The sequence below is a fragment of the Apaloderma vittatum genome, unplaced genomic scaffold (assembly GCF_000703405.1).
Source record: "Apaloderma vittatum isolate BGI_N311 unplaced genomic scaffold, ASM70340v1 scaffold4058, whole genome shotgun sequence".
Lineage (NCBI taxonomy): Eukaryota > Metazoa > Chordata > Aves > Trogoniformes > Trogonidae > Apaloderma > Apaloderma vittatum.
In genome coordinates, this window is record NW_009730085.1 from 41,915 (window position 1) to 68,009 (window position 26,095).

The following is a 26,095-nucleotide window of genomic DNA, read 5'->3' on the forward strand; positions in this document are numbered from 1 at the left end:
GGTCTCATGACTCATTTAGCTTCTACATCGATGAAGCCTCTCCAGTTGGGCCTGAACAGCCAGAGACGGTCCAGAACTTTGTGTCTGTTTTTGGGACTGTGGCGAAAAAGCTGATGAGGAAGTGGTTGGCTACACAGACCATGAACTTCACCAGCCAGCTGGGGGCAGGTATACGATATTTTGATCTTAGAATTTCCACCAAGCCCAGAGATCCAGACAATGAACTCTACTTTGCCCATGGTTTATTCAGTGCCAAAGTCAAGGAGGGTCTGGAAGAGATCAATGCATTTCTTGCTGACCACCCAAAAGAAGTGGTCTTCTTGGACTTCAATCACTTCTATGGGATGCAGAAATACCATCATGAAAAGCTTGTCCAAATGCTCAAAGACACATACGGAAACAAAATGTGTCCTGCTATATTTGCCCATGAAGTCAGCCTCCAGTACCTGTGGGAAAAGGAACACCAAGTGCTGGTGTTCTACCACAGTCCAGTGGCTCTTGAGGTACCATTTCTTTGGCCAGGCCAGATGATGCCAGCTCCCTGGGCAAACACAACAGATCCGGAAAAACTGATTCAATTCCTCCAGGCATCAATCACTGAAAGGAGAAAGAAAGGCTCCTTTTTTATATCTCAAGTAGTGCTGACACCAAAGGCTAGCACGGTGGTGAAAGGGGTTGCCAGTGGTCTCAGAGAAACGATCACAGAAAGGTAAGTCTCTGGCAGGTAATGTGCTGACTGTGCTGAATGTGTATGTTGGTAATGCTGCTTTTCTAATCCTTTTTAAAGAAACTGCAGCAGATGTGGTTCTTCCATACTACTGTGGGTTAGTCAGAACTTGAGCGTAATCCTAAAATATTTAAAGAGAAATACGCTGAGAGAGAAGCTTTTGCATCTTGAAAGAAAATCTGGCACTAAAGCCTAATGACATCTACAGGATTGGCTTAGCCTTATATTTTTCTTCTTTGAGTGCAGGTTTTTCCATTTGTTTAGTTTTTCAGATGTAGTTTCCTTCCATAAACACTAGATGCCTTACCTCAGATTTCCTTACTAGATGTGGACAAAATTAAGTCAATGCTTTAGAGCGTTTAAGTTTTCATTTGTGCATCAAGCTTCAGGTATTGGTGAATAATTATTTAATTTTAGCTCATCAGCAAATCCTGATGCTGCAGAATTCACATCCTTAACTACCTTTACACACCTTAAAGATGCATGTCCTTTCTCTCTACATACTATCACACATTATGTCAAGGATATCAGGACCTAACAGGCCTTCGTTATTCATACAGGAAAGAGATTGTAGACCATTGTGAGATTCTGTACATGGAATACTGCGTTGTTAGGCCATTAATTGTTACATTACAAAAAAAAAAAGCCTTCTGTATAAGACATGCATTATTTATACCATTCTGACTTTGATAAATCATGGCTCATTTTCTGTTTAAAGGCATGTATGTGTGACTGTGTTCTTGAAAACTTGGTAGGAAACCTGAAATTTCGTGCCAAGACATGAGCTATTTTTTCCCCTCTAAAAAAAAATCAAAAGAACCAAAAAAAGAAAGGAAAAAAGAAAGGAAAAAAGACCCCAAAAAATGGAAAAAAAAAAAAAAGGAAGGATTGCAGAGTGTGGAAAATTTATAATGGGGATCAATGGCCTGATAATGTTCTGCTTTCTGCATGGCTGTGCCTCTGCCAGGAAGGTCTGTTGGGAACACTGTCCCCTTCTATGAGATGAATGATGCAGCACCTGTGACACTGGAACCTGCAAAGAAAACATGCCTCATTTTTGAGAAAGATTGGGCCATTTTTTATGGCAGCTTTCCCAAGCAACCGTTAACTTGAAAACACAGGGAAAAACTTTACCTGAAATGGTGAAACACCGACACAGACAGTTTTATAAGCAGTGAAATATGATTCAGAAGTGCTTGTGCGACTGCACTTGCAGCTTCTAGTATATCCTCTACATCTGTTTTTATAGGCTCCTTTGTACTGGGGATCTCCCTTTCTGCTGAGTCTAGACTACAATTCTCTGTACTGAGATACCACTTTCTTGATGAATTTTACTGTTAAGCATTCACCTTGTTCAGAGATTTGTTTTCCCTGGTAAACATCTTTCTGAGTGTTCTTTAGAACATGAAGTAGCACAATCAAGAAACTAACAGGTTCTTCTTAAAAGTTGCTGTATCAATAAAATAGCCATTAAAAAACTTTTCTTCTTCTCTCATGCATAGTGTACTTCCTTGAAGTTGTTTGGAAAAATAAAAACTTAAAATGGATTGTGGGTATGTTTGGCTGAGCTCTGGTTGACTTGGGCCTTTGGACTGTTAGTATGACTTTCTCTGCAGGAAATTTTGATATTATAACTCACTTGAAATATCAGTTAATAATTGGGTTGGAATACCTGGCAATGCTGTTTTTCCAAATTGCAACTCAGGTTTTTCACATGAGCCACGAGTGTATAATCACATCTGCTGCATAAATACTTTTTTCCTTCTTTGCATAACTCTTTTAACCATTGCAAAAGAAATGGACCTTTACAATTATCTCCAAAGCTAGTATTTAGTTTTCCAAGTGTGACATCTCATTTGGAATTTGTATTTGTATTTTTATTACAAAAATACAGTGCAGAAAGACACAGGGTTGGAATGTGTGTTAATCTACAGAGAAACTGAGCTTGTCTATTGAGTTAACTGCTCTAAAAGTAAACATCAAGTATACTCAGAACTGCTCCTTAATTGATAATGATCCTGTTAAAAAATAAATATATGAGCAATTAGAGGATGCACAATTACTAGAATTTACAGAATTCTCTTCAATCTTGCTGTATTTAAGAGTAATTTATGTAATTTAATAGTATGTAATCTGCACTAAATAAAGAGCTGGGGCATATTTTCCAGCTGTGCTATGTTTCCTACTTTGAACCATTTCATAATTATTAGTAAAAATGATTAATCTGTCCTTTTCAGAATGAGTACACAGACGAAATCCCATTATTGTGTGTAGGTAGATAACATACATGCTTTTCTTGCCAGTTGCTGCATAGATTTATACATTTTACACAATTTTCTGCTTATTAGTAAATGCTGGTGAAGAACTTTGCATTAAGAATGCAGTATCTTGCTTTTGGCAGCAGTTCTTTTAACATACTTGTGTTAGGTTTTTCCTCACATGGAAGTTTGAGACATCTGAATGCAAATGTGGAATAATGTTGAATTTTTCAACTAATCCTTGTGTGAGATTTTATTCTCCCCTAAATACCATATTTAAGAAATATTCCTTCTGCATTTTCAAATTAAACCCATAGTTGTCTCCTTTCTAACCTATATATACAGTGGCTATTTTCATTTACATGTTGGCTTAATTCTGAAAATGGAGCAAAGTGCAGATCCTTTTGGATCCAGTAAAACGTACCTGGTTTTGATCTCTGAAGTTGCTTGTTAGTCATAAAATTATTTATGATTTGAAGAGCAGTGGGCAGGTTAAGGGGAAAACCTGGTTTCTCCTAGTTGCAACATCTGTCAGACTCGGAAAACTGCAAGCAGACACCATGCAATAATCTATGCTTCTTTCTGCTGCTTTGTAGCTCACGTTGTGAAAAAGTACACTGAAATATTCCTCCATAGCCAAGATTGTTGGTTTAATAGATTTTCGTCACGGCTGCTTGTCATGACAAAGTCCACACGTTCAAACTGCAGTATAGCAGTCTCCTGAAGCGATACACTTTGGAAGGATAAGTTCTGCTATTCTTCAACCTCTTACCCACAGCATAAATATGTAAGATGGGAAGCCCACACTAACCTTGATGAAAAACAAAACCAAAAAAACCTGTTTCATGCTGCTAAGACTGAATTCAGTTGAAGATACACTAGGACTCAGTTTTTTGCTGATAACGCTTGCTCACAGGCTTTGCTGTCATCATAGCATCGCATAATGCTCTGTGGGACAATAATTTGAAAGAAGGAAAAATTATGAGGTTATAAAGCTTTCTATTTTGCACAAATAGAAGAGGGGGAAAGCCATTTCTCATAAGCTTTTCCGAGGACCACAGCTCAGCATTACAAAACTTTATAACATAGCATTCATATTCATTGCTTGAATGAGGAGAATCACTCACATATGTGCACATTATGTTTCTTGGATTTGATGAAAAACTTAGAGGACTAACAATATGTTTTCAAGCTTAACATTCTGTCACACACAGTTTAGATGCCAAGAAATACCCTTTGATTAGCAAACAGTACGCACCAAATGAATTACGTTCCTTCTGCTTATTGAATTAACTTCACAGTGAGGCAGCTGCCTTTATTACATCTGAAAGGCAGTTGTGAAATAACCTTTGGAGGAGTGTAGAGCTGTTCATAATAATTTAGTTTGTTTTCTGATTTGCAGTGAAATTGCTAACTTTATCTCTGACACTAGAGACAAGCATGATATTCTCTTTGTCATCTCTGAGGCTGGATAATAGAGAAAAGGAAGAATAGATACCCTTCAGAGGATGAAAAATTCCTGTAGTACTTTTAAACCTTTCACGAAATAGAGAACAAACATGTATCCATCTGATTGTCATTTGATTCACAAATTAGTCTCTACAGATAAAGTTTCCTGTAGCTCACATGCGATTAAGTCCTTGCATACCATGCTGAAGCTTCCTCCTTAGCAACCAAAGCAAATAAAAAATATATATAAAAAAAATCCTGCGCATAAAAATGAACGTTTGAAGTGGAGGCAAAGCAGCCATACTATTAAAGTGTTGATAAGTACACTACAGAAGCTGTCTAGAGAAAAACCATCTTTCAGTGCAGTCAGAAGCTAAGCAGGGACAGATTTAGCTAGCAAATAGGTGGCTATTATATGAAAAATCATGCCTGAAGTTGCAGGAAGTGGGATTTTTTCAGCAGGTTACTCAGGATGCCAAGCCATATCTCAACCAGTTGAATTTTCAAGTTTGTATGTTGCTGGAGGAGTAGGATTTGATGATGTTTTGCTCCGAACTTGGTACTGACCGATGCCATTGTTGAAGTATTTTATGTCAAAAAGAAAAACAACAGAAATGGCAACCGTGGCAACTGTATTTTGCTAACTGTCTGGGCATCCTTCATGCCTGAAACCTTGGTATGTGTCTCTATTATGAGCTACAGGAGAGCAGTAAGCTCTGATGAGCTGTTTCGGGTTTAGGCAGCCCCATAGCAGCAATGGTGTGAGTTCTTTAAGTGACGAGAGGCCAGTGTAGACTTGGCCCCTCACTAATGTGTATGGTACAAGCATGCTTGTTCCTCAGTGTGTTTGACTTTGGAGGTGACTGTCTTCTTCCTTCTTTTTTCTTTTTTCTATTCTTTTTGTTCTTTTTAGTTGGTTGGTTTTGACCTCAGAATGCACAAACTATCATTCTGATATACTACAAGGGAATTCAAAAATACTGGGCCATTCAGCGAAATCCTTAGTATTTTTATTCTTCTACAGACTATCCGTAATTACTTTTCTAGTCTTACCATGCAAGAGGCAATTTCGGTGTTTGAACACAGAGCAGCAGAGGAAGACCTTGGTTTCATTTGAGGCATCTATCTGCCACTTCAACAGGCCCACACAGTAAAATTCCGAATGGGCTATGTGTATTTGGTCTGATTTTTCTGGAGGGTGTTTTAGTGGCTTTTCGTCATCAGAGCATCTGTCTGCACAAGGGTTTTAGCATAGGGTTCCCTTGGGAAGTGCTGGGTTACTGTGTCTGATGGATTTGGTCCTGAACCACACAATACAAGAGCACAGCATTTTTAGTAACTTTGTTAGGGCAAAGAATGTATTTACATACCTGTTAGTTGCCTGTGTGATTTAGTCCAGAAAGGAAGTTGATGTGGAGATCACCAGCTCTGTGACCACCAGCGTTATTGGTAGCTTAGCTTTGGGGTGTTTGTTTGGAGTAGTTGGCTTAGTGCTTTCTTATGGGAGGTGGGGTTGTCTCTCAGTCTTTTCCTCTGTTTAGCCTGCTTGCAACATCTATAATTTTGTTTCTACCAAACCACGTGCTTGCAATTACAGTATATGCTGTGTGACTGTTTGTAGAGATATTTTATGTGATCCCATCATCGCTTTCTGAGCACAATCTGACCCTGTGTATTACAGAAAGCAGCAAGTGTTTTTCATCAGGAGAAAGAAATGTTCATTCCCTAAGCACTGCTGCTGTAAGCTGTCACTAACATCTACTTGTCCTGGAGATTTTGTGCTTCAATCTGCACAGCTGCTGTAGTGAAACTGCAAATGGATCATTAAGTCAGTTGAGTTTTCTTTGATCTTTCTGATATTACTTAGATCACTAAGGAGAGAACTAGGGCTGTGATTCTGTGAAACTCTACAGCTAATAGATGCTAACAAGTATTACCCTAGGGGAAGTTCATTTGCTGATGCTGAGCCTGGGTCTTTGAACTCATTGTGAGTGGAACAGCTCCTTGATGGATTGGTCCTTCTCATCTTCATTTGTAAGGTACAAAATGAGCACAGAGATTTACACAAACAAGCCCTTCCAGATTTATTCACAAGGTGGCTTTCAAGCTTGTAATGATTTTTCTGTAATACTAAAACATGTAATGCAAATTCAAGCAAATACAAACTCAGCGGACAGGACAATACCCGTGTCTTTATGTTGTGTTAGCACCTGCATGCTGCAAACCCTTGACTACAAGACTATATGAGTAAGTAGATCTATAGGCACATCCTTGTCAATTTTTAAGCAGAGAAGTGGTCAGTTCTGGACTAACTAGCATGTAGTCACTGTAAATTTGGAAGTTTGATTTTTTTTATTTCCTGTGGCTGATCCATGGTCCTGGAGTGTATGTGGATGTGTATGGAAATCGTAATAAAAAAAAAAAATCGTTGTCAGCTCTTAAAACTCTGTTGCATATGAAAGTCTATTGTGTCATTTCTGATGGGTTTGGGTGATTCTCAGCGTCTCCAAAGACTTAGGAGGGATTTTAGTTGTAGTCTAGAGAGAATGCATCCACACTTCTCTCTAGAGAAGTCACCTACATATCCCCAACTTCTGCAGTGGCTATCTCCATTTGGATGGTAGGCTAAGGAAGCCTTAACTACAGAAAGCCCCTGGGATCCTTTGTCAGAAGGTACACCAAGTCTGAATTTTCTGAAATGCTTACAAACGAGTAGCCTTTGTAGATTGAATGAGCAGTTAGGCATGGAGGCTATAGCTAAAGTGATGGTGGGGCAAAGCATGTAAAGGAAGCACTGAGGGATCCTGGAACCCTAGTGCCACATTTGTGCAAAAGAAACAGCTGGAACAGGGGTAGTGGAAAACAGCTCATGAAAATGTTGGTTTGATCTAGTATAAAGCTTATTTTTATTTCTTTTATTCTTAAATACTGGAAATGTTTAACCTCATTTTATCAATCTTTTCTCTTCAGCTTTGCTCCTAGGCAAAAGTTTCATAGCTCTATTTTCTCCCAGGATTGATTTTTTTTTGGGGGGGGGGGGGGGGAGGGCGGTGAAGGCTGAGATGTGAACTTCATGTAGTCAGAGATTACAACGAGACTTTGTCTCTGATTATACTAATAGCATTGCATGTATTGTCCCAGGCTGTACAGTGGCTTCAACAGAGGGCAGCCCGTTATAGTAAAATGTCTTTCAGTATTTATCTCAGACACTATGAAAAATAATAAAAATCATGTCTTTAAGACACTGAATGGAATTCAATGGGATTTGACCGTTGGCAAGATTTTAGTATTGTAGCTGTTGTTCTGAGAGTTTTTGTAACTAAGCAACTGTCATCCAGAATGTATTATATAATGAAATAGTATTAAGATGTGAGGGAGAAAGAGTGGTTAGAGTAGGGTAGAAGACATGGTGAGATGCAGGCACTTTCCCACTGAAAAATTTTTGTTTTCTGAGCTCTAGCACAAAAGAGGATCCTTACTATCATTGGTTTAATGGTAGGATACTGAAACATTACTAACTTAATCTTTCAAACAGCACCATAGTGCTTATGGTGCAAGCAGTTGTGTAGTAAGTTAAGAATGAAATCAGATCATGGGTGATGGGCTCCTTACTTTTGCTGCTGGACAGTGAAAGGGGACAGCCATGGACCTTTATTCCCTTCCTGCTTGGATTCGTGTAATCTGAAGTCTGAAACTGTCTTCTTGCATTTCCCAGTGAGACTCATTCAGATTACAACTCTGAGGCAATGCCATAACCCAAAGAATTCCTACAGATGTGGTATTGTGCCACATTGCTTGAGTATCTGGGAAGGGATCATTTTAAGCCAGTGCATTCACAGCCTTGTTTCCTGGGGTTCGGAGGAATATTGCAAGGAAATCTTCCTCCCCGTGCACAGGTTTTTCTAAGACCGAAGTTTGTTATAATTCGCCTCAGTTTTGTTGCTTATCAGAGGAAAACAACAAAGGGGCCACCCCTCTGTTGCCTGCTTTTTGATTGAGGACAACGACAAAACAGTGAGGACTCAATTCCTCACGATCCTTCCCTGCTGTCTCAGCTGAGCTGAGTGCTGCGCAGGGCTCGTGACAGCCTTTCACCAGCTCTCTCCTCCTACGTACTCTCTTTTTGCTTTTTTTTTTTCATTTCTTCCTCTGGGCTGCTGCAAGCAGGGAGCCCAGCAAGTTTCATTTCTACTTCGGCTTTATGCGCAGTGATGGCTAGGATTTGTACAATTAAAATTAACTAAATCTGAAACCAGAGCATTACCATCAGCCTTTAAAGTTGCCACTGGGAGGAATTAGGAAAGTTGTTTCATACCCAGAGATACTGTTTCAGGCCGTCATTGGTTGCTAGGCATGTGGTCCTGAAGCTTATTGCTGGAAGGCCATCAAGGTACTTGTGTATTGTCTACGACTCGCGGTATTCCTCTGAAGGGTGTGAGCATGTGGCATGGAGAGTGTCTGGCCCTGGTTTGGTCCATCTGTTAAGCATCCTCCTGCAGAAGGTAAAGGATGGGGCTCAGCCAAGAGGGGTGAGTAAGTTCGCCGCTGTGGCACTGGAAACGAGAGCCGTGCCCTTGTCTTGCTCTCACACTGGGCACTGTTGCTAATCTCAGCTTGGAGAGCATTTGGCCGGTAATGATCTGTCCCACGTCGTGGCATTTGCTGCTGATTTCGTCTCTCCATCAGACAACATTTCAGTGGTATTACTGTCTGGCTATGCTAGAGCAGGAGAGACAAAAATCCAACTGAATGGTTTCTCTTGGTGGAAAGCTCCCTCCTTTGAGCTCTGCAGTCTGAGGAACATTTGTGGAAGTAGCAATCCATATGATGAACATCTGGGGTTTTTATTTCTAAGCAATTTCTCATGAGACTTATAGGTGGGCTGTTGGTTCAAAAATATTTTCCAGCTCAGGTAGGACTTTTCTTTATTCTCCAGTAACTGGAAATAATGCATTGGATGTACTGAGCACAGGGCTCAATTACTGTAATTCCGCCTGAATAATGTTCTGGGCTTCTTTTCTGCCTACAGCCAGCATTGACCACACTGGCTGTGCAGCTTTTCTCAGGGTACATATCTTCTGATATTCAGGCATATATTTTTATCCAGGCCTATGCTTGTGAAGTTTTGTCATCTCTTAAATAGCATGTCCCATATATACAATATACCAGTGCACTGGGTCCCATGGACAGAAGCTGTGCTGTCTAGCAGATCTCCCCATGAGTCAGCACTGGATGGAGGTGTGTGCAAGGTCTCTCTGGCTGGTATTTGATGCTTCATGTGAGGCAGACACTCAGTTGAGGCCGACCACCGTCAGCATCTTGGGTTAGAGGTCTGTAGGAGAAAGGGGACTGCAGCAGCTCTATGGTGAATGCGCACCTTTGTATCCCACAAGAGGAGCGTGAGTTGCCACAGAGACTCTCACACTCAGTGCATGGCTGATGTGCCTTTCCTTGTGTCAGTAGAGTAGAGTGGTCAAGAATAACTCCACATCACAGTGGAGGAGGAGGGAATCACCTCTCTTGGCAGCCTCTCTTCCCACATCTATTGCATGGATGGACTGCAACATGAGGGCAAGGGAGTAAGAGAAGATGAGGTTTGAGACCATCTGAAGAACCTGAATGTACATAACTCTATGGAACCTGAAAAGATGCATCCCAGAGATGCATCCCAGTTCCTGAGGGAATTGGCTGAGGCAATTGCTGTTACAACCCGGACTGAGCAAACCCAGGCGCTGTGGAGGTTTCCAAATTCCCTCCGGCTAAATTAAGGTGAAACACCACGAAAGGACCTCTTAGAGGTTTTATTTAAGGCAGAAGCAACCTGGACTTGGACAGTATAATGGTAGATGGTGCAGGTCCTAATAAAACATTTCTAAGGAAGACATTTTTTACAATGAGGTTGGTGAAACACTTCACAGGTTGCCCAGAGAGAGGGTGGATGCCCCATCCCTGGAAAACATTCAAAGCTAGACTGGACGGTGCTCTGAGCAACCTGATCTAGTTGAAGATGCCTCTGCTGATTGCAGGGCTAGATTAACTTTAAAGGTCCTTTAAAGTTCTTATTAAATAAAAGATGAGATCAATTCAGAAGTTTCCAGTATTACTGGAAACATAAATTTCTCACAATGTCTCCATATTTCAAATGCTGATCAGAACAAGTAAGAGCTCTCCAAATCATCAAAACATTTTAATTTTTTAAGCTAATTTGAAATCACATCAGTGGTATATTAGTTAATATTTTATTTTCTTTTTTAAGGGTTTGATCTACAGTTCTTTGTTTGATTAGATGTGGCAGCAAGTGTATGTTTATGTGAATTGTTTCAACCTAGTGATTACAAAAACATTTGTTCTTTTTCCTACTGGTGCTGCTTTTTATTGAAAACTGCAGGTACCTTAAAGTCTACTTTTTTTTTTTTCTTTAGGAATGCATTTTTCAGTGTTTTTCTCCAGGCAGAAGTCTATTTTAGTAGAATAGTTTAAGTCAAAACATTTCAACTTTGTGCTTCTATTAATTCTGTCTCGTCTTCATATTTATGTTACAGTGTTAATTGCAATATTTAATGCTGTTTCAATATTCACAGCTTTTCATTTTTAATATTCAAAAGTAGGTCTTGAACTTTATTTGATGGGAGAGGCCAACATTTTGTATTTGCTTTCTGTTTCAGAACAAAATCAGATTTTGAAATGCTAGAGTTCCTCACAGAACAGCAGTTCCTGATTTCGGGCCAGATCTATTTAATACCACAGTGAATGTCTAGCACTGAAGTACCCTGCCTTTACTTGCCCCTTGATATCAATGTTGATTAAGTGACAGTCTGCAGACAATATGGTACTTTTTTGCTCACTCCTACTGTCCTTTTTTTTTTAGTAACTATTGGAAATTACAGTTTTATTCCTTAGCTATAGGGTGAATTCTACTAGCCAAGCAAAGTAACAATATTTTTAACAACAATAACTCACCTGGTGTGCATTGTAATAAAACTAGTAGGACAGAGTTCCTCAGGGAGGCACTACTATCTAAGTAATATGATGGCACATCTTGAGGACTTTTACTTCTGTCCATGAAAAATAAGTCAGACCTGTTTTTATTTTTCTCTAAGAAAGTTCAACCTAATTATTTTGGCTAAACCTGAAATGGCCCAATTTCCCTCTTTAAAACTTAAAATGATTTGAAGTCAGAGCAGACAGCATGGTCGTAGATGTGGTCTAGAGTTAGTAATTTGTGACTATGCTATGTGGAAGCTTTATGAATGAGTTGAATTTTGCTGTCCGCCATGTTATGTTGCCGCTGATTGCATCAGCTAGACATGTCAAGGCTGTTGACTGTAAGGCTGAGTTACAAGAAAAGATTACAATTAACATTTGATTTCAAAATCTGCCGGTAATGAATGTTAAAAAAGGTAGCTCAAAGGTCAGCAGAAATATCCACCAGAGAGAAATAAGTAGATTTTATCCCTTCCAGTGGATTCCTTTGCACAATGCAGTAAGTGAACTGTACTACTGTTAACTTATACTAGGCCCTTGTGAATTTGTTAAAATAACTTATTAATCCTGCTTATTGTAATGTTAAGTTCTGCTATATTCATTGTGGAGCTTGGAAGTTAGTTTTTTACCCAGTGTTTGAATTGTCAGGATTCCTCCTGGAGCCTTCTTTGCTACTTCCAATATAGCTGGAGCAGATGTTATGTAAAAGCTGCAAGAAGTGACATTCAAGCGGAGAGTAGTCCCATCTTTCTAATGTCTATAGCAGAGTTGCTGAAGGACTAGCATAAACATTGCAGACAGTAAAGCAGACCTGTGAAAACGGTAATTTAAAGTGGAAAGCAGCAAACATAATTCCTTACCTAAAAATGGCAGGAGAATGATCTGAGCCCCCCACTAAGGTTTCAGGAGAAGGTGAGACTGAAGAGCTTAACTGGGAGGAAGTGATAATTAAAGGTGCAGAGGTTAATGGAAAGTAGGATAAATGCTGATAAGGTTTTGCCAAAGGTGAATAGTGTCAAACAATCTTAATTTCTTTCTGTAACTAATTCTATGGAAATTTTACAGAAAAATTTTGGGATTTCAGTAGTACAGCTGGTAAAGTGTTAAGTAGAGTATTATCATCTGAAATGACATTTGGGAATCAGAAGTAGAGTTGGGACTGGTTGGAAGTACCAGACAGAAGAGAAGGTAATGGTAGCAGTCCTCGAAGAGCCTAATCGTCTTTAATATTTCCATGAAGGTCCTTGGATTCCACTGTAGGAGACTACCAGTGGAGTTTTCTGATAACGCAAAGTAAGAGTAAGAGAGGGCAGCTGAGGGGTAACATAGAGCAAGAACTGGATGCCTGTAGTATTTAGAAATGAGTTGGAATTTGGTGACATAAAATGCAAGGTCATAACAATGGGAGCGTGCTGTGGTAAGGTGGATTCTTGTCAGCTTGGGAAGCCAGGCGAGACAGATGCTGGAGTGTCACCCATGGCTGGCTAAAGCTGAGCCCTCAGTGGGAAGCATCTGTGAAGAAGAGTGGTATCCTCTTGATACACAGTGGGGCATTTCCAGCATGCGCAGGAAGGTGGTGACTTTACTGCCCAACGTGCAGGTAGAATATCTATCTCTTTGGATATCCTGTGCAATTCTGATCATCCATGTTCTGGGGAGTAGATTAAAATTGACACAGATGCAGAGAGAGACTACCAACTACGATAATCAGGGAATGAATTGCTGAAGACATTGAGAGAGCTTGTCTTGTTTGTCCTAGGACAATGAAACCTGAGAGGCCATGTGATTACTGTCTTTAAATATCACAGAGGGATGAATACCAGGGAGGGAAAAGAACAGTTTAGGCTAAAGGCTGGTGTTCTCACAAGAGTAACCGTTACACTCTGACTGAATAAATTTAGGCTGCAAGTGAGAGTAGGGCTCCTTGCCATCTGGACGTTAAAATTTTCCAACAGCCTTGCAGCTGGCAAAGCAGGAGCGAGAAAGCTGACTGCTTTTAAGATGAGCTCTATCAGCTTTTGAAAGAGAAACTGAGCTCGTTAGCAGGTCCCCCTTCCACAGTCTCCCTTCCACAGGAAAACATCATAGCTGCTAGCACGGCTTTTCAAAGGCAGCGGTGCACAGTCTTGTCCATGCCACTTGCTTTGCCACTGGAGATGGGAGGACAGGACAGCAGGACGCAGCATTCCTCTCACTGCCAGGCTGCTCACAGGAACCCCGGAGAAGCAGGAGCGTGTGGGAAGGGTAAGTGGGCACTCTCACAATGTTCGTTCATAGCCCCAGTGGGTATTGAGAAGTCGTAGAAGTCTGTTAGGGGGACTAATCCTCCTGACCTGGGACCACCTTGGCAAGAACATAAACTGGTGAGTCGGTCACCACAGTTGTAGCCAGAACAAACATTTCTTACTGTGAAAGAGCAGTGGCTGTTCTGTAATACCTCCTGGGTACTGTATTTGGCATAATTATAATTGGTGTAGTATAGGGCTTGTCATATGAATGCTTTGGGCTTATTAATGCTGAGTTGTGAGGAAAGCAAGAGGAAGGAATGAGGAATAGCTCAGGGAAAGATGTTCCTGGTAAATGATTCACAGCAATGCCCAGGATGCTATTTAGGAGGATATTGCCTCTGGGATCCGGCTGATTAACAAAGCCGGTTTAGTAGTGTGAGGCCAGAGCTGGAAGCCAGAAAATGTACAAATGATAATAAGCAGCTTATTCTCCTCTCTGGTGAGTTGAAGTAGTGGTAGTGCAGGAGCTAGTGGGTGTGTGATGACTCCGGTCCCCCGTAGCCTGTGGTCCAGGCACCGGGCTGGGATGTTGGGCATCAACAACAGCAGTGTAACAAGGATCCTTGGTGCTCTGTATCTATTTGATGCATGCCTTGCAAGGGAAATGATAAAATGGGCTTTGCTTGTGAAGGTTTGCTGGAGAAAGCAGTGGCAGAAGTATAGTCTATGCAAAAAGACAGCTGCTAATATAATCAAAGACAACAGCAGCAGGAAGAAGAGGTGGTGCCTCAAATGGAGAGAGGTACAGCAGGGAGGAATTTCCATGCTAAACAGAAATTTGTGGGAAAAACAGATTTGTGAGCACCACTGATACTATTTGTGAAACTGGGTCAATCTGATGACTAACTGTATTTGAGGCAAATGTGTAGGAAAAATTCATCCTGATATTTGCTAACTTAATGCTTTAGAAATATTGAAATGTTTTGACACTTTCAAAATAATTTTATTTTTAAATGACACCTGAAAATTATTTACATTTTCAAAGACCAAACAGTAAAAAGAGATTGTTTAATTGGCTATGTTGAACATTAACTAGGTTTCATTTTTTTAATTAACTGAAAAACTCTATGTTCACATATAACTTTTTCCCCCACCTTCTCATTTCCTGACTTATTCTAAGCATATCATCATTCAAATCAGAGCTGTAACTATGCCCAGGTTTTGTTACCTGCATGTGCAGCCTGAAGCTCTTACCATATTCTCTGCTTCTTCTTGCTGTCTGGATAGCAGCAGTGGTGGATAACAGCTATTTCCTTGTGCCTTTTTTGAAATTATTTTCATCATAATTATCCATTTGAACTTTGTTGGGTGGCTTGCTTCATTGTCACGTACTTGCTAATGTTTTGCAAAGGAAGCAGATTTCCACCTTCTCTGAAGAATCAGAAGGTGTTAAATTCCTGGGCATGCTGTAAGGCCCATCTCTTTTCTTCACCTTTCTCTGATTTTTCAACATTACATTTAATATGAATTATTCTACAGTGTATCTGTCTGAGTAGTGTATTGTGAAATATACTGAGCAAAGTACTATGGCAAACAGCTGTGTGCACTTCTGTATAGTTTAGTTGTCTATTCTCTGCCATTACACACTGACTTTATATCTCCACTTGGCGGAACAGAAAAATGAGTACCATTTAGAGATGTTTATATGAAAGAGTATGGAAATTGCTTTGCTCTGCAAAGGGTTCAAATACAGGTGAGATTTAGTTTAATGTCAAAGCATCTGCAGGAAGAAAATGTTAATTTTGCAGGCTGTGTTATTAGACTAAAAAACCCTGTAGATTTTAACTATTTAATTAAATAATTTAGATTTATTGTGGTATCTGTTTCAGTGGAAACTGTGCAACAACGTGTGAAATTCTGTTACAGGCACTACAGTGGAGTGATAGTGCTGGCAAATAGAAGTTTCTTAAACTCTGCATTCACATAGCTGCTCTGCTTTCCCCAGTACAACACATACATTTTTACTAATGTTTCCAGTTACTTGAAAATGAGATTTTTCAGAATTGCTTTGTTAATTCATCTGTGTTGCAAATATCTGGGCAGGGCTAAACACTGCTAAAAATAACCTCTTGTTGTTTGCTATGGAATAACCCATTTCGTTGCTCTCCATGTGAAATTTCAGAGTATTTCCTCCATACACGACCTTTTGTTTTCAGTTTTGTTTTTGCTTTTATTCGTAGCCTTTTGATCTCTCCTTTCTTACATCATTGAAATTTTAAATGCTCAAGAGGTAGTTTTGTAACAAAAGGCTGAGCCATGGGCAGCAAGTGAAACTGGGAGCTGTGGTGTAGCAGGGCAGCTCTGTCAGGGCAGCTGGAGTCGCCCTACCAAAAAAGCTTTTTGAGAGGTCCCGAGTGCCATTTAGTGGCAACCATTGGAGAAAATGAAACCCTTGGCTGAGTCTGGTGGAGGAAACCTTGACCACAAATTGTCTAGTGCTGACTACAACATACACCTGTGAAAAAGCAGTTCCCGCTCTGCAGTCAGCTCTAACACTCGATTTGAATGGTTTAATACAGTGATTCAAGTGTAATGAGTGTATGAATAAATCATAATTCTTTTTTCTAAACAGCTAGAAGATGAGGATAAAGCCCCAAACATGTAGCTGTTCCCTTGATGTGTTACAGATGTTTTTTCACATAGCACAGAGGTTTTCTCCATTTTATAGGCAGTGGAATAAGTTTCAGTTCCTATTTCCGGAGTCCATGCTTTCAGGAATCAGGCTTATCTCTGTTTGGACCACAAAAGGTTGAAAAGGAATGATGTTCAAGCAGCATTCAGATCTCTCCATTCCCCTCCATTTTCATAGTTTAAGACTTGCACCGCTGTTATGAAAATGGGAGATGTTTCTCCCCTAGTAATCTCCAAAAAGATAACTGATTATCATAGAATCATAGAATGGGTTGTGTTGGGAGAGTTCTTAAAGACATCTAGTTCCAACCCTCCTGCTATGGGCAGGGACACCTCCCACTAGACCAGGTTAATCAAAGGCCCATCCAGCCTGGCCTTGAACCCTTCTGGGGAGGGGGACTTGCACAACTTCCCTGGGCAACTTGTTGTATCTGTCACTACACTCCCTGATAAAAGGGTCCTCCCCATCTTTCCTGTAGCCCCCTTCAGGTACTGGAAGGCCGCTGTAAGGTCTCCCTGGAGCCTTCTCTTCTCCAGACTAAACAACTCCAACTCTCTCAGCCTGTTCTCACAGGTGAGATACTTCTTCCCCCTCGTCATTTTCATGGCCTTCCTCTGGACCCACTCTAGTAGTTCCATGTCTTTCCTGTGCTGAGGATTCCAGAGCTGAACATAGTACTGCAGGTGAGATCTCACCAGAGCAGAGTAGAGGGGCAGAATCACATCCTTCAACCTGATGGTCGTGGGTTTTTTGATGCAGCCCAGGATACAGTTGCCTTTCTGGGGTGCCAAAGCACATTGATAGGACATACTGAACTTCTTGTCAACCAGTAGTCCGGAATACTTCTCAACCCATTTTCCGTCTGTCCTTTGTTTGTGCTTGGGATTGACCTGGCTCATGTACAGAACCTCACACTTGACCTTGTGCAGCTTCATGAGGTTGGCACAGGCCCACCTCTCAAGCCTGTCCAGGTCCCTCTGGATGGCATCGCTTCCCTGCAGCATGTCAACCACACTGCACCACACACCTTGGTGTCATCAGCAAACTTGCTGAGGGTGCACTCAATCCCACGCTCCTTGTCACCAACAAAGGTGTTAGAACAGCACCGATCCCTGAGGGTTGCCAGTCATCACTGGTCTCGACTTGGACATTGAGCCGTTGACTGCAACTCTTTCAGTGCAACCATCCAACCGATTTCTTATCCACTGAGTGGTCCATCCATTAAATCCATGTCTCTCCAACTTAAGGTGTTGTGCGAGACAGTGTCAGATGCTTTGCAGAGGTTCAGATTAGAAAAGCAGTTGATGAGCTTGTCTAACTTAATCTGCTGGATCACTGAGAAAAGCCAGCCTTTGAATACAGGAATGCTCATGACAGGGAGTAGGTTTCCTGTTAATTCCTGGACTGGCATGCATTTGTCCATATTAGCATATATAATGTGTATTACGAGGTCTTCTTCAATCTCAGTGCGAAAGCTAAATGCCTCACTTTGTTTGGTAGCAGTTCAAGCTTTTAGCTCTGGCATTGCCCACTTCATTACCCCACTACATTTGCCAAAAGAGTGGCAAAAATACCAGAGTTGCCTCGTTAATAAGACCTTGTACACTACAGCATCTACTGCGTCCTTTCCTGGCTGTCTGCATTCCTAATGCTGGTAGTCAATGCCCTGGGTGTAATCGCTGAAAACATGGAATCAGGGAAAAATAGGATGTTGGATATTAACCACTTATGGAACCACCATTGGCTTTTATTAAATGTCCCACTGTGTTTTTGTACAAGCACAGAGGTGTAGGTTCAATAAATTCAGCTGAAATGTTCTTTGAAAGGAGAGCAGGAAAGGCCCATTTAAGCTCATTTCTTCCTCTCCTTAAAAATGAAACCCAGAAAGCCAACAACAGCTCAATAGCAGAATGAAGACATCTGGCCCCAGTGACCCTGCAGAGTACAGTGCTGTGATCAATTACATTAAAATATTCATCTGACCTCAGCACAGTATCCTGTGTCACCTGATTAGATGCACTTCCAAACTGTATAAAGCAATTGGAGATGACTGAATTATAAATAAGCACTTCAGAAAAATACATTCAGGGCTATTAGATATTAATGTAGGTAGTAGTTCTTGCAGCATGACGCTCATTAGCAATACAATATCCATTCAGGATCCAGGCAAGGAATTCCTACCTGTGCACCTTCGAGACTATTAATAACAAAATTCCACCCAGCAGTGCCCAAATTTTCTGGTTCTAGTCAGTCTGGCCATACTACTGCAGCCTAGAGAGTATCTCAGGGATAAAGATGCGAATCTAAGGAGCTGCTTCCCAGTCTGTTCATGCCAAGCTTATGTAAATCTCTGTGCTTCAGTTCATATATTCTCTCCAGTTCATATGTTCCGTGGTTATGTCAGGTCCAAGAAGGCAGGAGATCCTGTTACAAACCAAGTCTTGTCAATGAGCTGGGCTATTTGGCACAGAGATGGCAAAAATGGCTAATTTGTTTCTGTTAATTAAGACTATTTCCATGTGCTGATTTTTATTTTGTCTCTACAGGTTTATTAGCACAATGGAGAGAATGGTAAATTTTGATCAGAGAGCAGAAACAAGCAGCTAGCATGTAGAAGAAGAGGACCTTTTAAACTAGTTTTGCCACAGAGAGAATTATGGTAGAATGATGTACTATGGAGTGGTACCTAAGATCCGTGTTCTGCTAGGAAGCTCATTTACTGTGATTCTGTAATTTACTGTGATTATTTTCTGTGGTTCTGTGGGTGACCTCATTAACGTTTATAAATATGTCAAGGGGCAGTGTCAGGAGGACGGAGCCAGGCTCTTTTCAGTGATGTCCAGTGACAGGACAAGGGGCAATGTGTACAAGCTGGAACACAGGAGGTTCCACAAAAACATTACAAAAAACTTTTTCACTGGTTGCTCAGAGCACTGGCACAGGCTGCCCAGGGAGATTGTGGAGTTTCCTTCTCTGGAGACATTCAAAACCCACCTGGACACGTTCTTGTGTGACCTACTGTAGGTGATCCTGCTCTGGCAGGGGGGCTGGACTAGATGATCTTCTGAGGTCCCTTCCAACCCCGGATGTTCTGTGATTCTGTGATACTGATGAACAATAAATTTTTAGGTGGAGCAGAGTAGGATATGGTGGGCTTGAGCAGCCCACTTGAATGCCATTATTTTTGGAAGCATCTATTTGTGGGTACCCCAGTTGAAGCTAATGAGGATGTATACAAATATTTATGGAGGGATGCTCTGAATGCAGAGGAATATTGTGACATCTCCATCACTGGGGACTTCTGAGTACTGATTTAATTGAATATTTGCCAGGAGCGGTTTGTATTGTGATCTTCGTGATCCTGCCCAGAATGGGCTGGATAAACTTGAATGACTTTTCAAGGTTCTTTCCCATCATGATTTTTATGATTCAGTGACACACGAGACATCCACTGCTCCCTCTGGAGCTATGAATTCTCAGCATCCTTGAAAACCAAAGTCAGCGCATGCTGAATTACGGCTCCAGAATTAATCAGTGTTGCTGCAAGTGTGGGTAAAATTGGATTGGCGTGGGGGGAGTTAAAGAGTGTAGGGATTCACATTCAGGCTCCTGTGAATACATTCTGCTGCAGAGGAGTGCTGTTTTCTTTGAAAGGTCACTCCTGTGTGCAAAAGGCTGCAGGAAGGCAAGGTGTGTGCTTTGCTGGAGAGGGAAGAGATGCCACATGTTGGTTTGCCCTGAGCAAATGTACCTGCTTCAGTTCTTGGTGGTGTTTCTGGTAATGGGCACTTAATGCTAGGCAGCATAGCACTCTGTAAATAATACCAGTTTCTTACTCCAGATTAGGTTGTAGCAGCTCCAGGAGAAAACCTGTTCTCCGCCTTTATTGATCAAATTCTCATTAAACAGTGAACAACCCTTTTGTTTTGTGTTTATGAAGTTATTTTTCCTCCTTCTCTCTTAAAAGCTCTGCAGAGAGGAATGTCTGTTTCACTATGGGAGGTCCTGTCTTAGAGCACTGCTGTCATTAGTCTTCTGTCACGCTGTCAGGCTTTGATGACTCAGGCATTAAATAAAAAAAAAAGCAACCACTCCTCTATCTGATCTGAAATAGCATAACAGCAAATTTTCTAAAGCAAAATTTAATGCAATTAGTTAGGTCATATTTTCCTTCTGAAAGCTTGTAATAGGACTCACAGTTTTGCTGCTTGGACTGAAGCTACTTGACTGTTTAATTATCATTTTTTAAACAAAATTCAGTACCATTAGAGTCTACTTGAGATGTCTGATAAATTAAAAAAAAAAAGAACAAGTCTTGAATATTCAATAGCTTTGAAAAGGGATATGAATGATTTGTAGTTCAGGACAGTGTTTCTCAGCTGAGTTCTTTAATGCCTCACAAAATGGTTTCTGAAAGAAGTGAAAAACTTAAATCTACACACATTTCTGTTCATATGAGCAAGCGAACAGAATGGAGAAAATAGAGGTAATAAAATAATACTCAAAGCTGAGCTTAGATTTTATTGGGTTGAAAATGAAAATCACTGTAGCAGTGCTCTCTGAGAAAGTACATGTCTCCTCAACAGAAAAAAGAGGCTGGAAACAGTGATATAGGGCATGTTTGCGTACTTGATATCAGCTTACTAATTCTCACTGACCTAGTGAGGTGCCACCTGCATATAAAAGCTTTGGTCTCAGAAGAAATATCGCCACATCAAATATCTCTGGGTGACACTGCGTTGTCCAGCAAAGGTAGGTCCCTGCTGCACAGGTCTCCTTTGCTTTCCCCCTTCTCATGCAGACTTTTTGGCAGGTCCCGGAGCCCCAGCAAGAGGCTGCTGGGCAGTGTGGGTGGCAGCGTGGGCAGCAGGTGCCCCTGGTGCTGAGCTGCAGCAGCAGTGGGCTGGGACTTGACCACAGCCCTTCCCATGAGGTCCTTCCATGTAGTGTCTGGTCATACTGCTTTCACACCCCTGCTCTCTTGCCCTCCTGGACATCAGGGGCAGCAGTCTGGTACCATCTAGTTCCCAGCCAGTGCAAATAGATCATAGGTTCTATTGTATTTCTTCAGTACAGAAAAATTTTCACCATGATTACTAATCCCTATCCATAGTCAAACCCAGGTAATGTACCACTACTCCTGTGGCTTTCCCCTCCCTGCCCTGCTCGTGCTGCTAGCCCTCCCTTCCTGCCAGGGACATGGGAAAAGGAGTCGACTTCAGATGCTCATTTGTGGAGCGGAGCTGTGCTGGCCTCACTAGCCCTAACTCAGGTCAGTGAATCTGCAGCAGGTTGAAAACAGTGCCTCAGGTAGTTGGGTGAGAGGAAAAGACTCCTCTCTTTCTCCCTGTGCAGGTTTTGCTGATGAACATGCCTTCCCTCCTCCCTGGCTCTAGGCTAAGGCAAGCAGCACCCTTCACAGAATCACAGAATGTCAGGCATTGGAAGGGACCTCAGAAGATCATCTAGTCCAGCCCCCCTGCCAGAGCAGGATCACCCAGAGTAGGTCACACAGGAACGCGTCCAGGCAGGTTTTGAATGTCTCCAGAGAAGGAGACTCCGCAGCCTCCCTGGGCAGCCTGTGCCAGTGCTCTGAGCACCCTTCTGTGTCTCAGTGGTGGTGGCTTTCACAGCCCTTGGGGGTTGGAAGTGATTCCTTCCAAGAACTGTGGCCAGGAGGGCTGGGATGCACAGCTGTGGAATGCAGCTGACTTCAGTAAGTTTAAGGGCTGACAGTATCCTGCATCTGTCAGCTTTCCAGCTGCCTGAGTCTTCGTTTGTAGCATATTGATGTAGGACTTTTCATCTAGTGTGCCATTCTGAACGTTAATTCATGTCGCTGAAACCTCACAACATGTCTCTGAGACCAGTAGGACATCCAGCTTGCACTGCATCATTTACAGTGGAGGCAGCTGAGGAACAGGAGGGCTGGAAGACCTGAGGTTGCCCTCAGGAGGGCTAAAGCCTGTCCTGCCTGCAGTTTCAATAGTGTTATTGCTGTCAGTTTTACCAGCACGGGAGTGTTTTATTAGGAAAACTCATTACGCTACCCCCATCAAGCTGTGAGTGTAGTCACGATATGACTATACCACTGTAGTTAGTGGGGTAACAGCAGGGATTACAAGCCTTGAGTAGCTACAAGTGTGGCCTGTACTCACACGGCTGGTCTATCCTCATTCCTTGCAGGGTTGGGATCTGCACTTTTGGTGCCAGAACTTCAGCAAGACCCTTAAGCACAGACATGAACATCCCCCATAGGAGACCCAGGACCTGCCTAACTGCTATAAAGGTGTGCAAGCTAAGAGGCTTGCATATGCTCGTGCACAAATCATCTCCTGTCAACATTGCAAGAATATCTACAAAGACCATGTTACCTAGTGGGTTTGTGTGAGCACAGTCAAGTAGGTGGCTGCCACACAGCATGGTTTGTGTTCCTCTGACTAAAACCCTTAATGAGAACAATTACTAGTTTGAAGCATGCAGAGACTGGAAATTACAAGGAAGGGTGAATAAGGTTTGTGCTGTTATCACAAAGACACCCTAAGGAATGTTAAAGTAGGCTTATTCTAGTAATTATTGTGAGTGAGTGAGATATTTGTACTGAAACTGAGCTATGTATGGTTTTTCACAGTCACTGATGTAATCCACTTTCAAGGTAGCGCTATGGGAGGAAGATCATCTGCATGAAGTTTTTTCCTGTGAATTTCTATCATAAGCCAAGTTGCATAGCCTATATCCAATCTTTAAGGTCAGCGGGATCTTTTGTTCAGGTATTTTTTGTTACAGAATTGTGTTCTTTGGCTTTGCTATGCAAATCAGCATTTTATTGGATAATCTGATTCACTTTGTGACTTATCTTTGAATGTTCTCTAGTCTTGTGAAGAAAAGATTTCTGTGACTTTATCTAACAATTTGCATATGAGTAAAGAGTCTTGCAAATGTCTCCTGTGCGAAATGTCAGTAAAATATAGATAACCCGTTTAACTACCAAGCCTAATGGGAGACGCAGGGCAAGCTGAGTTTAATATAGAGCATAAATCAAAAGGAGGCATGACTATTGTTAAAGGCTGGCTTAATAAGAGCACAGTATGAAAAAGAAAACAGTATTTCAGTCTACATGGCTAAGTGTATAGACAGCAAACTCTATAGTCTGAAGACAGAATTACATCAGAAGCAGCTTCAGAACAAATAAAGGACATCAGAAGAAGTTAATTACACCTCAAGGGGGAGTAAAATATCAAGGGTATCAACTTATGCAGAAGGAAAGAAGAAAAAATTCGGTGCCTGCCTGCAATCAATCAGTTCACCTTTAAACCTGAAACTCTTTGAGCTTACATAGGATGATATTAAAGACAAAGGCCATCTTAGAAGTTGAGCTTTGTGTCTTTGTCCACTGCTCAGCAGTGTATCTTGCATGTGAAGTGGAGTTTTAAACCGCTCTGGACTTCCTTTTATCACCTTGGTGGTCCATGCTGTTCTGCTGAGAGCTGTCCTGTTCTGGTTGCTCACAGATCTTTTCAAACAATATAGGCATTGCTGGATGTTTAACACCTGACCCGTGCCTAATTCGGTTCCATGCAGTGCAGCTTTTCAGAGTTACATAAAATTAAATAATAAATGTTGTCTGGGTTCTTACATAGCAGAGTGCTTAAGTTCAGTTTTATGAGATGATGTGTATATGTACACATGCTTCAGTCATATCGAATCAATGGGCTTAAACATGGATCCTACAGTGGAATTAAACACCTTTTGCTGAAGCAAAATCTTAGTGTTGTGCATTGACCTGTAAAATTATAGAGGGAGCTAATTATAACTGCTTGGGTTTTTTTCTATTCTAAATGGTTTTAAGAAATGACTGATTCTGGTGGCCACTGACAAATAACAAACTGTGTCTGTTAACAGTTTTCCAAAAGCTTTTGTGAGCAGATTCAGGTTCAGCATGTTCAGTTTGATTCAAATTTCTGTCAGACCAACATTTTACATGTTCCTTGCTTCTGTGAAAAAGGCTGTACAACATGCTGGCTGAGGATGAATCACAGGTTTATCGATTTTAGAGCAAAGGGAGAACACAATGTTGATCTAAACTGCAGAGGTCCTCCCCAGCCCGTAGGTTCTTTCATTTAACTCAGCAGCTTGAGGCTGACCAAGAGTGTATATTTTGGAATGACTTCCAGGCTTGACTTAAAGGCTTCAAGTGCTGCAGAGTTTGTCACCATCGTCGGGAGTTTGTTCCAATAGTCAATTACCCTTTCTCTGAAAAATCTGTACCTTGTTTTTTTGGAACTCTATTAACTTTGATCTTCTAAGAACTGAGTCTTGCTGCTTGGCATTGGTAGGTTAATGGTTGGACTCACTCTTTACTAAGTGAAACAGCTCTATGACTTCTTCAGCAGAACCGGAGAGCCCTTTATTTTCCCACAGATATTTCTTGTGATCATTAGTTTATTTTTTCATGGTGTCAGAAAAATTTCTTTATACTCACAAACCCAGTTGGGCAGACGTGTTTTACACCCCAGTATTCCTGTGCTAAGGCTCTGACATAGTGAAACTGTGGCATCTTAGAAAAGTCATTATGACTGTGGTACTTTTCCGTTCAGTTACTAACCACTGGTTTATGTGTAAATGTAATTCATGGCTAGAATATTAGTACTGAGAAGGAAGTATATGCTGTACTTATACTGTAGAGATTATGGTTGCTCCAGTGTTCCCCAAAATTCTTCAGTATTTCCTTGGATGTGTCAAACATACTTTGCAAATGGCTTGAGTTCCGTGTTACTTCTTTTTCTATGAATGGTTGCCATGGAGTCACATGGCCAGATGATATCAAACAGGTATCTGGTCTGTGCTTTTACCCCTAACCAAGATCAATAATTACTGTGAGCTTGAATGGTCTTCCTTTAATTCTTCTACTGAGAAGTTGAAATGCAATTGACATATTATTTCCACAGAGAACTGAAATTATAAAAAGAAGAGTTTTCAAAAAGCCTGAGCAGTAACCTATGTCCTTTCTCACATGGTTCCCTTAGAAACCAAGTAAGACCAATGGGTGTCACTGTTGGTAAGTACTGCCTCAATGCATTTGTCTCGCTGCTTTATGAGTAATTATTGTTCCTCTTTTCTCCTCAGGGCTCTTCCTGCAATGATGCAGTGGGTCCGAACGCAGAAACCAGGAGAAAGTGGTGTGAATATTATCACTGCAGATTTTGTAGAACTTGGTGACTTTATCAGCACAGTCATAAAGCTCAACTATGCCCTGGATGAAGGTGAAGATGACACTACTTGATAGCACTATAATATGTGTGTTGTTGCATTACTTAGAAATTAAAAAAGAAGATTGCATTTTAAAAGAATTATGTTGTAAAACACTAATCTTCCTATAACACACTGAGGTGTTTAGGGCTTTAGTGGGTGGGCGTAGGGGAAATGTTTTAGTCAGTTATGATAATTTTTTACATTTGTGTTTCCTGTGAAGAGCGAAACTAAACATGTTTACAGTGTTTGATAAAAGAAGGCCATTTACATGTTTTCCATGAGGTACCAAATGCGAGTCATGTGTCTTCTATGGTTATGAACAGTGCCAAGTGCTGCTTTCAGAAAAATGGGATGCATATTGCCCTCTGCCTGCAGGATTCCCAATGCTGTGAGCATTACACTGGGATGCTGAGGACAGTATATCTGTCCCAAGACTTTCAAGCAACTACACTTCATCTGTTAGGTAGTTTAACTGATCCTATTTATCAGTGAGCTACTGGTTTAA

At 41.2% G+C, this 26,095-nt stretch overlaps 1 protein-coding gene across 1 annotated transcript; it reads left to right on the forward strand.

Annotated features, from left to right (window-relative positions):
• PLCXD3 (phosphatidylinositol-specific phospholipase C, X domain containing 3) lies at nucleotides 1–25,657 on the forward strand (the record flags this gene model as incomplete). Its single annotated transcript, XM_009874644.1, has 2 exons — nucleotides 1–709; nucleotides 25,465–25,657. Coding segments are annotated over 2 exons (866 nt in total), but the record flags the coding sequence as incomplete, so codon positions are not given.
• Nucleotides 25,658–26,095: the final 438 nt, after the last annotated feature.